Genomic DNA, 14,221 nt, shown 5'->3' with positions numbered 1-14,221 from the left:
CCACGAAATGAAATCCATTTTTGTGCCAAGTAGATGTGCAACAATGGGCGAAGAACCACTTTTTCTTATTCATAATGTTCCCTTCCAACACTCACCACTAATTCATCACCTCAATCCTTCTTTTCTTCTTCTTCTTCTTCTTCTTCTTCACTCGCCTTTGGGTTGAGGTTGGCTCTGTAACAGTCATCCATGGCGATGCACATCCACATTAGAGCTTCCTCCATTCCTAGACATCACCACCCAACTCCTTCGCTTCCTTCTCCCTCTCACAGATCCGATTCCAAGTCCCAATTCCGTCCCATCTCCGTTTCTTTACCGGCTTCCACTACTCTCTCTCTCTTAGCTCTTTTTTCTTCTCCCTACGAAGCTAAGGCTCTCAACAAAGACCAAATCGTCTCATCTCTTAATGAAGTAACTCAATCGTTCTTCTGTTCCAATGTAAATTGGTTCGATTTAGAACCAATTGTTTGTCGATGTGACGTTTTTTTTTTGTGGAACTGTAGGTGGAGAAGACGTTTGATCAGGTTCAAGAAATGGGGTCGAATTTCTTCGATATTGCACAACAGGCTATTGAGTCTGCTAAAACTGTTTTGAAGCCGGGTGTTGATGCGGCGCTGCCGATTGTGAAGCAAGCTGGAGAAGAGGCTTTGAAGGTTGCTTCTCCAACTATTTCTGAGGCTTCAAAGAAAGCCCTTGAAGCACTTCAGGACTCTGGCATTGACACCGAACCTGTTCTTAGTGCTGCCAAGGTTTGTACTCCTTCATTGGCATTGACATTAAATCTTGGTTGTCATTTCTTCATCTTGTATTAAAGAAGATTATTGCCGTTCTTCTTTCCTTTTCGAACGATGAAGTTACATGCACCAAAAGCTTAAGTTTACCAAATAGACACTTATGTGCAAAAATAATAAATTTTGAGTATGCTCCATTTGCTAAGTTCAATAAATAATGATGTGTCGACATGTTTCTCTTGTGTTGTATCACATCCATGCTTCTTAGTTGTTATTTCTACCGTTGGTGCCAATTGAAGAATCTTTCTATTAAGACTGTTTTCATCAAACCCAAATTCACATATCAAGTATTTTTCTTGGTTGCAGACAGTAGTAGGGGCAGCACAACAAACTGGTAAGGTCATTGAAGGTGCCAAGCCTATAGCGTCGTCGACTGTCGAGACGATCTCCACAACCGATCCTCTTGTAATTGCAGAAATTGCTGGAGTCTTAGCCTTGGCTTACCTGCTCTTTCCTCCAATTTGGTCTGCTATCTCTTTCAACTTTCGTGGCTACAAAGGTGCATCTATTCTCCTTTATGGAAACACATTACAAGAAAACGCCAATGTTCACGTTCATCTCCAATTCTAGCCACAGAATAAAGAGTTTTTGGATCTTATGATTTTGTGTTTAGGGTTATTTAGTCTGACTAGGGATACATTGTGTTTTGACTAGGTGAACTCTCTCCTGCTCAAACACTCGATCTAATTTCATCGAGCAATTACTTTCTAATCGATATTCGATCAGAGAAGGACAAGGATAAGTCTGGCATTCCCCGCCTTCCTTCAAGTGCAAAGAACCAAGCGATTGCCATCCCGTAAGTTGAACAAACTTTTTCACAATCAATTTCATCTACTCATCCCTTCATAGAAATGAACATTTGCATCAAATTGTTTCAGTTCCGAAGATTTACCAAACAAGTTGCGAGGCATTGTCCGAAACGTAAAGAAACTGGAAGCTGAACTTTCAGCCATCAAGATTTCATACCTCAAGAAACTTAACAAAGGCTCCAATATAGTGATCTTGGGCTCGTGAGTCATCTTCCCCATCTCAAATTTTAATTCCTCCATCATTACTTTACCCATCCATATCTTTTTACTGATCATACTTGCATTAAATTTCTTGAAAATTCAGGTACTCAGACTCAGCAAAAGCAGTTGCAAAAGCACTAACAAGCCTTGGCTTCAAGAACTCCTGGATTGTAACTGATGGCTTTTTAGGTAGCAAAGGTTGGTTACAGAGTCGATTAGGAACAGATACATACAAGTTCTCATTCGCAGAGATCCTTTCGCCATCCCGAGTCATCTCATCTGGAACCAAACGTTTCGGGACGACTTCATTGACATCTACATCTAGTCAAAAATTGCTTCCTGGTGCTGATTAAAATTTTCGCCAATCATCACACAGTTTCCCTTCCCACGTTACCATAGGTATCTGTAAATTATCATCTGTAATTCTTGATTTGATTTTGTCTTCGTATCTTGCCTTAGTTACTGCTTCCGGGTTATATATTTGATGAAAAAGGTAGAAATAGCATCAGATTAATATCCATTGCTTCCTCTTTACACTAACCAGAGTCATGAATAATTCATAAAGACAAAGAAATGAATGTAGCAACTGCACAAGTTTTGTATAAAGCCTTTATTACAGACAGTAAAAAAATTATGAACAACAGGCCACATGCATACGTGATGCAAGTAAAAGGCACCAAAAACATACACATCACCTTGACATGGGAACTTAACAAATCCAAACCCAAACCATTATCATACAAAAGATCTAATACATAACACTATCACTAAGGCATTTGCGATTTCATAACGACGTATCCGTGTTGAATGACACTGTTTTTAAGCATTAAAAAGTCATTTGGAGCAGGTTGAAGCGTGGAAGCAAAGGATGGAGAAAGAGTTAAGGATAACCATAGTATCTGTTACGTTTATGGTTGCTTTTTGTGGCGCAGCAGCCGATGCAATAGATTATGGTGATGACTGCAAGAACACAAGAGTTGAAAATGGCGAAACGTCTCCATTCCTTGCGGATGTTAGCCAGAATTCCACCCTTGCAGGACTTGCAATCGTAGCATAGAGCGTTCTGTATGTTGCTCCAGGTGGTGCAGTCGCTGTCCGCCACTGCCGGCCCTGCTTTCGGAGGTGTCCAGAATGTGGCGTTATTGAATTCGAACCCGCAGTACGACGGCGGCTTGCAACATCCAGACTGCAAAACAATTCAAATTGGTTTAGAAACGCATTCCATGGTTTTCAGATTCGGTGAAACAAGAACAAGGACAATTATATTAAGAAATATTTACATGCAATTCTTTATATAAACAAAATCCAAATGCGAAGGAACCTGTATTGGGGAGAGATTCTCCTTAAAGAAATCCGCCTGTTCTCCATGAAAATTAGCAGCAAGGCTCCGGCAAATCGGCGAATCAACCAAACAACTACGAATGCGACGCCAATTATCATGACTAACGACGTAATTCTGAAGCCAATGCGAGTAATCTCCAAGGCGATATTCCTTATACCCCCTTCCAGAAACGGCCTGTCCAATTCCTTTGTTGGTCACCAATAAGGAGAAAATCGTAAACGCCATTAACCCAAGAATCATAAAAAACATCACAATCAGGTAGAGATATAGGATGGAATTGAGACGGCAGCAAGATCCAATCAGGCCGAGCAAGGAAACGACGAAGAAGAAGATTCCGACGGTGAGAATAGGATCCTGAAGAAACTTCTGGCAAGCGGAGCCACCGTGATTACGGACTTGGACGGCGGCGAGAATGGCGATTAGGCTGACGATTAACGTGCAGCTGTTAAGGAGACTCATTAATATATTGCTTAAACGGCACATTGTTAGTTTATATGTTTGAATTAATTGTGATATAATTTGAATCAATGAGGATAATGAGATTTTGATTCAAATTGAAATGAGAGAATTATTTGAGAACCCTAATTCCTTGGTTGCAGAGAGGGAATGATTTGAAGAAGAAGAAGACGAAGAAGAGGTAAAAAAAACTTCGTTTCTTCCTCGTGGATCTTCAACAACGTCACGTTAACTATATATACATTTGCATGCAAATTCAAGAAAAGCAGTTTTTTTTTTATTCTAAACTTACAAATTTTAGTTTCACCATTTGTATTTATAACCTTTTGTTTCATACTAATCTTTTCAAACTAAAATTTATTATGCATCAGATCCCCCAAATTAATTACCGTTTTCGAATAATTATTCACGGAACGTCTCAATTTGAAAATTGTCAAGTTGCTATTCAACTTACTTGCTAAAATGGTTGCCCTTTGATGAAAGTATTTTCAAAGACAATGGGTTGATCTTTCTCTTTTTCTTCGATAAGATGAAGACTAAAAAGGTCAGGTAAAATTAATTTTGGTGGGTTAATAAATTCTTAAATTAGGTTGATATATAGCATCATAATGGTTTATGATGCAACTTTTTACAATGTTTAATTTGTTATATCCATTAGTTGAGCATGTATGCAAAATAGTTGTACCATATAAAGCTTAGTTTAGGGTTTTGATTGGTTGTATATATACCATGCATGCATGCAAGGTAGGGGATTTTGTTGTTATTTGTGTTAGTTCTACTCGTTCTCTTTAGTTTTGTTTGTTACTAAAAGAAACAGTCACAAATAGAGATGTCCATGGGACGGATGGGGGCGGGGATGGGGTGTCCTCGCACCCTATCCCATTCTCCATCCCACTAACTTTTACGGGGGATTGAGGTGTCGTGGATCTAGTCGCAAACTATTGTTATTGTCAACTTATTCATGGCTATACTTGTATTTGGCTATTATACGTTTCAAACAAGTTGGTGTCGTGGTGTAGTTGGTTATCACGTCAGTCTAACACACTGAAGGTCTCCGGTTCAAGTCCGGGCGACGCCATTATCTCACTTTTTTCATGATGTGACTTCCATTTATATATTACAACAAATACCTTAAGCAAATTTGAGAGTTTTCTACTCATATATTTTGTTAACAATTTGTTTTATACAAAGTATTGAGTACATGCAACAAAACAATCAAATAGAAATTTCAGAATAAAAATTCTAGGTTATGTAAGCAAAATTTTCTTCTAAAAAAGTAAAATGTATCGGGTTCTATAACTTTTGACCAATTTACACGTTTATGGGACAACTCACCACTAGACTATACAATATTTGAGTGTTAGTCATGACCTTGAATCCTTATCTTCTTAGTTATTTTATTCAAACAATATCTCATTTTTACAACTAGGGTCATGACCTTGATCTACAAATCAAATCATAACTTCCAAAATTAGGTTTATTAAATTTGTGTTTGAGAATTAGTTAATCTGTTAAAAGACTTTTGTGTCTAAGCAATCTTAAATTACCTAATTTTGTGTCTATTAAAAATTGATAGATCAAAGATTAGTTTGCAGTAATATTGGGTCTCTCTATGAAACATTCAACAATTCCAGGAAGTACAGAACCCAATGTACAGAACCCACTGTTATTCTACAAACTAGAATTTTTATGGGCAAAAAGTGAAAAAAATAAATAGAAAAACTTCAATCGAACCCGGCTACACCTAGACGATAGAGAAAAATAATCTCAACAGACAAATTGTACTTGCTTAAACTGACATATTAAGATCTGAGGCACAAAAGTTGTCGAAAATGTGTACAACTATCAACTTCTGTCACATGCCCTGTTTATCTAATTAGAAAACTTTGCAATCAACTTGTCAACATGAATGACGATATCGTCAATCTGAGGTCGAACTGCAGCCTGTGGCTGAAGCATCCATTTTATAAACTGGTGGAGGGCATCAGGATATGGAGGATTAGGTCCTGCTGGCCATTTGATTTGTGCATTTACAATGGCTAATTGAAGGCTTCCACCAGATTCTCCAAGGGCATACTCAAATGGAGTTAACCCATACCTGTAGCATATCCATTAGTGAAAATTATGAGAAATTACAAGCAATCAACAGTGAAGTTTAGTTTATATATTAATGATGTGATGAAGTTTGATCCACTTTATCTAAATAATTAACCAAACCAATAGATGAAGGATTATGGTAAAATATTTTGACCGATAAGGTGAAGCTTTTACTTCACCGATCTGAATTGACATTTGGTTAAATTTGTCCTCAATTATTACTTTTTAATAAGCTAACCCACATTTAAATGGTCCTTTCCATGGTTGGCTGTAAACTCATGATGCATCAAACTAAAAGCTTTTGCTCAGTAAGGGTAGGTTTGTCTAGAAAGCAATTAGCGCCTTGTTTTCTCATAATTGTATGAACACACTATCATAGTTTCTGAAAGATTGACATGGTTTCAATAATCACAAAGAAAAGTTATTACTACTCACATTATTGCATACAAAGTACATCCCAGTGACCAGATATCAGTTCTCTCATCAATGTCTGCATGGCTTGGACAATCCCACAGCTCCGGTGCTCGGAAAGGTGCTGAACAATGCTCAGATGCCCATTCCTACAAAGCAAATAAAGTTGAATGCATCAAATTTAGTATGAAAATTCACAGTTGGTAATCATGGCTGAAGATTTTATTAGTTCTCGCTTGCAAAGGCCTAACCATAATGCCAAAATGTGTATAGCTTAATTTGCATACCAATGTGTTAACTACCAGTTCTGTGGTTTGAATCCCCCCCGCCCCCAATTGTACTAAGAAAGCCTAACCATAATGAAGTACACTGTATATTTATATAACACGAATGTTTTGATCTTACATCTACAAACAAGGACCAATTCTTCTAAGATTATAGTTTTGTTATTTAAATCAAGATGTTACAAGCATGAGTAAAATGATCCACCAAAAGGTTGTGTAATTTTGAAGGTACATGCGTATAATCTGTTGTGTAAGTTATGGTCGCAAAGATCCTGGTACTAGTATATGAAAAGAAAGAACAATCAATAACCTGCAATTGGAGTGCCTCTGAACGAGAACGAATTTCTTTTCTAGCAGGTCGAGTACTACCAAAATCCATCAATATTGCAAGAGGTGACATCCCTTTTCTATGAGTTAAAAGAACATTACCAGGTTTCACATCATTGTGTGCATAAGGAGGTTCGTTACTGTGCATATGCTTAAGCCCTGCACAAAGCTGCAGTAGGAAATGTTTTCAAATGAATTTGTTTCAAGAAAATTCATGAAGAATTATGATATCTATGCATACCTTACTTCAAACCAAAACGGTGATATTATTCATATAAAATTTTCCTCCTTTCAGGAAAAAAAAATGGGAAAAAGAATGGGCAACATAAGGCTACAAATTTTAAATAAAATTTATCCACAGATTTGTTATATTTCCAGCAAGTCTGCAGCTAGAGGTATGTGATAGTAAAAACAATTTAAAGTCACGGATACATATCAATCGTGAAGTATAAGTCAAGGATAGGATACACACTAAGCGTAGAGTATTGACATTGTCAATAGATATTCATAGTAAATAAGTCAAGAAAAACTCATAAGAAGTAAACTAACTCAAAGGTGAAAACTATAAAGCAATAACAGATAGTTATTACCTGACGAAATATCTCCAAAACATCCAATGTAGAAAAGAATTCTTTCTTAGCCTTCATTGTCTGGGCATTGTCCAGTAATGTTCCATCCAAATGAACTGGAAATAACAAGTATGCTTCATGTTTCACAGATCCTTCAGATGACTACCCCATAACAAAAGAAAAAAGCGGGAGAAAGATTATGCACAGTCATGGAAATACCATTTGAAAGGTTAAGTATAGTCATAGAAATTATTACTTGAACCAGAAGCCTAAGTGTAATATCATCGTCAATACTAACTCGCAAACTCACGAATGCAATAATGACATCTAATCTCCAAGGAAATATCCACATTTGTAAAGGTATTTTATTATGTGATAACCATATATATTAATCCATCCATTCACATAATCTTCAATGAAAGGCTGATGTTCAGATGAGAGTTAAAGTTAAGCAAAGCTTCCTAGATGTTTTTAAACATTAAAACTACTAGCTAAAAGATAATATAATTACTTGTAACTCAAAGCAGATATAGAAAGGAAAAAAAAACATCTTTATTCACTACCTTAACGGCAATTATTGCATGGTCAAGAAGTGGAAGTAGATTAGGATGACTGAAAAGCGACGAAATACGTATCTCCTCCCTCACCAGCTCCAATTGTTCACTGCTCTGAATTAGAACCTTTTTCAAAGCATAAGTTCCATCACCTACAGAATAATTAAATTCATTAAGCCGAAAACATAAATTTAAAACTAACAACAAAAAGCAAGAAACGACATTGGAGTCCAGTTCAGTCAAATTCTAAAAGCACTCAAGACCCAGATCAAAACTATCAAATTGAAGCATTTCTAAGTTAATTTCAGAATGACCCAGATCAGAAAAACGCAACAATGAATTAAAAAAAAAAAAAAAAACAGAGATCAAGGAAAAGGGGCAAACCGGAAAGACGAGATGGGTCCTTCAATTTCTTAGCGAGACCGCCACCAGAGGGTGAAGAAGAGTCGGAAACAACCTCTTTGACCAAAAACACAAAGGCGAAGCCACCTTCTCCGAGCTGCCTGACGATCCTAAAGCGATTTTCGTTGATCCAAACGTCTCCACCACCATTGACAGCGTCGTAGAGAGCATTCAACCCAGAAAAGGAGCAACCCATTTCCCCCTTTAGGGAGACGAAAGCATATAGATTGGAAGGAAGGGATTGAAAACAAATTATTTGAATCTAATCAAATCGATGGAAGGGGAAATGAAATCAGACCGGATTTGATGTAAAATGAAAAGAATCGTAAACTAAAAGTGAGATTTACGTTACACTAAAAATATGTACATTTGTGCTGAAGCTTTTCTCAAAAGAGGATTGCTAGGCGGTTTGGTGTTTGACCTGTGGGAGCCAAAAGCTTTGGTGGTGTGTCGCGCTCGTTTTTTATTTCACATATGGATTCACTTCGGCTATAGTTACCATACGCAACCACGCCACACCAATGTTCAAATCAATCAAAAACGACTTTCCTTTCTAGTAGAGAACATACTACTTTTTTTTCCCAAGATTTTCCTTTTTCTCAACCAATATCGATTTGAAATTCAGTCCCTACTCAACTTATGGTATAAAAAAAAACAAAGGATAGATTTTGTTATATTGAATGAACGATCCTTATGGTTTTGGTATTTTGTTGTTTTGCTTTATATATATGTGTGAAAAAGTGATTCATTATCATAACTCTTTTATATGAAAAAGTGATTCTTATGATAATTATTCAGCACTTATTGCCGTGGCAGGTTTGATCAATATTGAAAGAACAAGTTATGGTGTTCTTTTTAGGTTTCATGAATTTACCAATAGATACATGTAAATATCAATGAAAAAAAATGAGAATTTCGTTAATTTGCCTTCAAAGGCTAGAATTGAAAGTTTAAAAACATTAATTGAAATAAATTTTTAAAAATAGATCAATTAATTATTAGAATTTATCAATAACTTGTTAGACAAAAACATAAAAACTCATAAATCAAATAAATACAACTCCAGAAGGTAAACATATATCAAATAAACACAAACTTTAAAATTACCTTCATTTCCACCTATGATATCTCAAAAAAGCAATAGTTTGTAAATAATTATTATTGGGATTAGTCCCAAGGTATCATTTTGGAGATATTCGACATCTTCTACAAACAATAGGCTTACTAGAAATTCAGAAGTTTGATGAACAGATTAAAATCTGAAGACGAAAAAAAAAAAAATAGTAGACGAGTTTTACACGAAAGCTCCAAAATGGAACTCAATGGAAATACAAGATCCGTACACACCGGATACTGTCGATTGCTTCTCCACAAGATGATTTGGAATAAGTTATATATATATATATATATATATATAATATTGGGAGAGATGATTGAGTTGAAATGGAATAAGACCAAACAAATTTGAGGGTAAAACAGAGTACACTAACCAGTTTGAAGAGAAATGCTACAAGTACATTGAGAGAAGATAAAGAAACAACTTTACTATTCAAAAAAGAGTGCTAGTAAGTTCTGATACTTCGGCTACAACTTGGTCAAAGTCAGCTTTGAGTTTCTCTTGTTCAGTTGATCCAAGCTCCCCTTTGTTTGGCTTTGTTTGTACCAGCACACAACATGTTGGCCTCTTCGTCGACCCAGCATTGGCAAGATCCTAGATAACAAACACGATTAACACCAGTCAGATTATTTTCACAAGAATGAAGAATCATGGCAAAGCATGAGGATACTTGGGAACTTGATGTTAAGCGTTGCAACCTCCTACATTTAATTATGCTCTACATTGAACCAATGTCAAACTCAAGTAGTTTAGAGTGGATAAAGAACAAACATGCACCCATTACTTATCTCATTTCTCAACTTATTCAGATAAAACACCACAACAAATAAACAAAGAATCAAAGCATTCCTGAAAAGATTGAAACGTTAGCCATCACTTACTTCCTTGGAGGGAACATATACGTAACGAATTTCTGATTCTTCACATAAGATTGGAACATGAGTGATCACGTCAATGGGGGAAATGTTTCCAGCTATTACACACAATCTGCATTGCAGAGGGCAAAAGATGAAGGGGGAAGAGGAAAGAGGAAAGAAATTCAAAATAACATAGAGTAGAAGGAATTTCGTGCGTCACATTATATGTATAGATGTCCCAAAGGCTTGTTTTGATTTCAATCCATCCCAAAATAATGAAAATGAATATAAAGTCTATTGAAATTATATTAATATTCCATGATTCCTAATTCCTAATTCCTTCACCATTATTCTATCTTTAGCATCATATTAATCGATGTAAGCGAAAAAATAGGATAAAATTCATAGCCGAAGTTACCCTTTTTGGCCGCGCCTTATGCTTTTGACAACCTCCTTTACACCCCGCTTCAAGCACTTATACTCAGCAGCTGAAAGAACAGAGACGAATGTTTTAAGACGAAATGTTTTTCATATCTAATACAGAAATCAAATCTATCAAGAACAAAAATAGCTTCCAGATTCAACTAGTTTCATCCATTGTTTGAGTTCAACGAAAGCAATCGTACTAATTCCAACACAAACCTCCTCTATACAATCAAAAACATCTTCAAAACTCAAAAAAAAAAAAAAAAAAAAAAATGTAAACGAGATGGCACACCTTTGCGAACAAGCTTGAGGGTACGCTTGCAGAGCTTTTTGCCCGCAAGGGGTTTGGCAATTGGAGCAAGAGCCAAGAGCTTCTTCTCCTTTTCTTTGTCCTTTAGACGCGACTTCTCTGCCTCGCTATCACTTCCCATTGCCTCCGTAAGAGGATTGAAGATGGAACTATCGGAGAAAAATGGGATTTTGACGACGACGGAGACTGGTGCCTGCTTGGGTTTTTGGCTTCGTCTCTTCTTTATTACTAGGGTTTAAGGTGAGGATGGAGGCGAAACAAGCTCCCCCGTTTTAGCCCAATTATATCTTCACATCCATACGTTTAATTGGGCTTTATCGGCCCAACAAAATCATCTTTGAAGGCCGAACTTGAGTGTTCTGATGCGCCAAATCATCCAAACGACGTCGTTGAGTTATATATTGCAATGCTGTCTTATATTCCAAACATTTTTCTTTATATCTTATTTGTTTGAAATATATTTGAACCTTCAATCATCTCTTAATCAAAGGTATATATCTTGATTTTTTTTCATGATAGTATTATAATTCATATTCTTTTTAATGAAGTTCAAAGTTTGCTCAAATGGAAATATATGTACAACGTTTCACAAAGTTTGTTTTCAGATATTTTTATGAATTATGTAATGTATTGCAAATATATTACGCATGGCATTATAAAATAATAATTATACAAATTTTCATAAATTAACTAATAATATTTTATCCTCAATCTAATATTTAAGTGCCATATAAGTTAATGTGAAATGTAGTAGCAAAACATGGTTTAAATTAGAATTCAAATTTTAAATCAACTACTAACATAACCCTCTCAAAATATAAAATAAAAATAAAGGTTTCGAATCACAACGTTGTTATTGACTATCCTAACATAAACTATATGTTAATTTTGAAAGGTGGGGATTTACAATAATTATCTCTTCAAGCCTATATAAGAAGCTAAAATATACGTTAAAAGATTAAAAATGAATAATCATGCTAAAATTTTAATTATTTTCATATTTAAAAAAAACGAAAGCGTTACATGCAACATAATTATAGACAACCCTTCTCATATCTCTAAGAATATAATTCAATATATCCATTAACAATATGCTTATTTGTTGAAAATAATAATAATAATTAAGTTTCTACATCATGATCTTCGTAACACACGATCAAGCATATACGATATATGTGAATATATATATTTGTATAAATTGAATCTTTACACCTACGAAAATGTATGTAAACGCTTGATATTAATTATTATTGGACTAAGATATTTTTTTTTTCTAAAATAATAAATCTGTTAAACACAAAGGCTAGATAATTTGTTTTTTTATCTCTTTATTTCAGAAATTTTTTTATATGGAAAAATGAAAACACAACTAGGAAGGTTCCTGCACTAAATTTGTAAAATGATTTAACCTAATTTTTATGATAACATGTTATAACGACAAGGAGATCACAATTATCCATATATTTCAAGAGGAGTAATAATTATTGGAACGTTTCGTACGTGCACTTATCTTTATATAACCTACTCCAACAACTAGCTAGATAACAAAAATAAAGATAGTTTTACATGTTACAAAAGAATAGCGTACTTGGAACATGAGTGTTGGCTCAAACCTCTCATTGATACGTTAATGCGCTAAACACACTCAACTTTAGCTTAGCCTTCGTTCAATCCAAGCTTAACCCATAATTAATAGTTTACCAACTTAACCTAGATTAGATATGAACTATTATTTTTGAAAAACGATAATTAACGTGAATATACAATTCATACTCGCTGTCAAACTTTAACATGAAAATTTTAAGTGCTTGTTGGACTGTACCACCTAGTTACCTACTGAAAATTGTCCCATGGCAACAATTTTTTATTTAGTTACTTTTGGATATTGGGGTTGAGAGGTTGATATATATATGTGTGTGTGTGTGTGCATGTGTCCAAGGGGAGGAGTGGATCAGGAAGAAGGTTGTTGGTTGTGAATGGTGGTGATAAGCATGAAGATGAAGCAAAAGAGCAAGTAAAGGATGAAGATAATGGTTTGAAAATATGGAGTATATGGAATGGCAGTGGCTATGAAAAAGGCTGTAAGATCCAAAAACCCTTCCACACAGTACAATATCTTTGAAACTGTTTCGAAAATGGGTTTGGTCATTTTTTGCAAAACCCACAAACCCCAAACAAAGCAACACAGCAATGGATAGAAACTGAAATGTTTTTGGAAGTTGTTTATTTGTTTATATTTGAACAGACACTGTTGCTATCCCCATGGCTGATGATACACACAATGCTACTATCATCTCCTTCCATTCCTCCACCATCTCCGCCGCCATCGTCAGTTTCCTCCCCCCACGGCCACTGCCGTCTCCACTCTCTTCTTCACCCTTTAAAGATTCCCATAACCTACACGCCTTTCTAATGCAATTTCCAACCCAACAACGACACATCTTTTCTTCTTTTTCTAAAACAACAAAAATAACGAATGCTCTCTTCTTGTTAAAGTCGTTCTACTCAAATATAAACGTAAAATGAGAGTTCTTCCATGAGTCCCATTTATAGAACTGTTGGCACATACGATATATACAGAATAATAAGAATAATAATAATATATTGATGTTTAGCTTTTCCTTTAAACTACGAGTACTACTTGGTTTTCCATTCAAGATTTTCCTTTTCTTTTGAATAAATGACACAAACTATGTAAATACCATATGGGATTAATTCGAATAGTGTAATATTATAATCAAAATTATCCTTTACTTATTTTTCTTTTGGTGATTTTGTTTAAAAAGAATTTCTTTCCGATCTCTCTTTGCTCATTCTTTCTTTTGTTTTGGATTGTTTTGTGTATGTTCCACATAATTTAATAATTTATGATATATACTCATTATATTTCATCAATTTTGAATTGATTTTCATATAATATAAGTTGATTTATAAAATTTACCGTGAATAAAATTGTTTTTCATTTAAATAGATTATTATATACTCATATATATTTAACATAATACTAGATAACAATGTATGTATGCATATTTTACATTGTATTTTAAGTTTGTAACAAAATTTATATTATGTCAAAGTACAAATTTATATCATTACAATTAGAAAAATGTATTATTGTTAATGATATTTTATATATGTTGTATAATATATGATATATTATGCATCTGCTGCTTAAAGATATATTTTGTATTATTCAATATATGTAGTAGTATATGTGTAACAAATTAAATGGTATATTCAATGGTATATAATAGTATTTACCACTGAC

General features: G+C 34.8%; 4 protein-coding genes and 1 non-coding gene across 5 annotated transcripts; 2 read left to right on the top strand and 3 right to left on the bottom strand.

Annotated features, from left to right (window-relative positions):
- Positions 1-34: 34 nt before the first annotated feature.
- On the top strand, positions 35-2,321 carry LOC101209180 (calcium sensing receptor, chloroplastic). Its single transcript, XM_004137409.3, has 6 exons — positions 35-411; positions 504-749; positions 1,098-1,290; positions 1,446-1,587; positions 1,670-1,801; positions 1,905-2,321. The coding sequence occupies exons 1-6, from the start codon at positions 190-192 to the stop codon at positions 2,152-2,154; spliced, it is 1,185 nt and encodes a 394-aa protein (XP_004137457.1). The 5' UTR covers positions 35-189; the 3' UTR covers positions 2,155-2,321.
- Positions 2,322-2,489: 168 nt separating this feature from the next.
- LOC101205414 (tetraspanin-8) lies at positions 2,490-3,784 on the bottom strand. Its single transcript, XM_031881550.1, has 2 exons — positions 3,082-3,784; positions 2,490-3,000 (listed from the first exon to the last, which is right to left on the bottom strand). Exons 1-2 carry the CDS (start codon positions 3,624-3,626, stop codon positions 2,682-2,684), a joined length of 864 nt encoding a protein of 287 aa, XP_031737410.1. The 5' UTR covers positions 3,627-3,784; the 3' UTR covers positions 2,490-2,681.
- Positions 3,785-4,603: 819 nt separating this feature from the next.
- On the top strand, positions 4,604-4,677 carry TRNAV-AAC. The gene has a single exon. It is a non-coding gene; the product is annotated as a tRNA-Val (tRNA).
- A 511-nt stretch (positions 4,678-5,188) lies between these two features.
- SESTK1 (serine/threonine-protein kinase 16-like) lies at positions 5,189-8,742 on the bottom strand. The gene is made up of 6 exons (NM_001280721.1): positions 8,226-8,742; positions 7,851-7,993; positions 7,309-7,449; positions 6,702-6,887; positions 6,132-6,256; positions 5,189-5,697 (listed from the first exon to the last, which is right to left on the bottom strand). Exons 1-6 carry the CDS (start codon positions 8,437-8,439, stop codon positions 5,472-5,474), a joined length of 1,035 nt encoding a protein of 344 aa, NP_001267650.1. The 5' UTR covers positions 8,440-8,742; the 3' UTR covers positions 5,189-5,471.
- Positions 8,743-9,629: 887 nt separating this feature from the next.
- On the bottom strand, positions 9,630-11,224 carry LOC101208691 (H/ACA ribonucleoprotein complex subunit 2-like protein). The gene is made up of 4 exons (XM_004137407.3): positions 10,936-11,224; positions 10,636-10,705; positions 10,242-10,347; positions 9,630-9,954 (listed from the first exon to the last, which is right to left on the bottom strand). Exons 1-4 carry the CDS (start codon positions 11,072-11,074, stop codon positions 9,793-9,795), a joined length of 477 nt encoding a protein of 158 aa, XP_004137455.1. The 5' UTR covers positions 11,075-11,224; the 3' UTR covers positions 9,630-9,792.
- Positions 11,225-14,221: the final 2,997 nt, after the last annotated feature.

Source organism: Cucumis sativus, chromosome 1 (assembly GCF_000004075.3).
Source record: "Cucumis sativus cultivar 9930 chromosome 1, Cucumber_9930_V3, whole genome shotgun sequence".
Classification (NCBI taxonomy): domain Eukaryota; kingdom Viridiplantae; phylum Streptophyta; class Magnoliopsida; order Cucurbitales; family Cucurbitaceae; genus Cucumis; species Cucumis sativus.
Note: the sequence above shows the minus strand (reverse complement) of the source record. Positions and strands in the feature narration are given on the sequence as shown.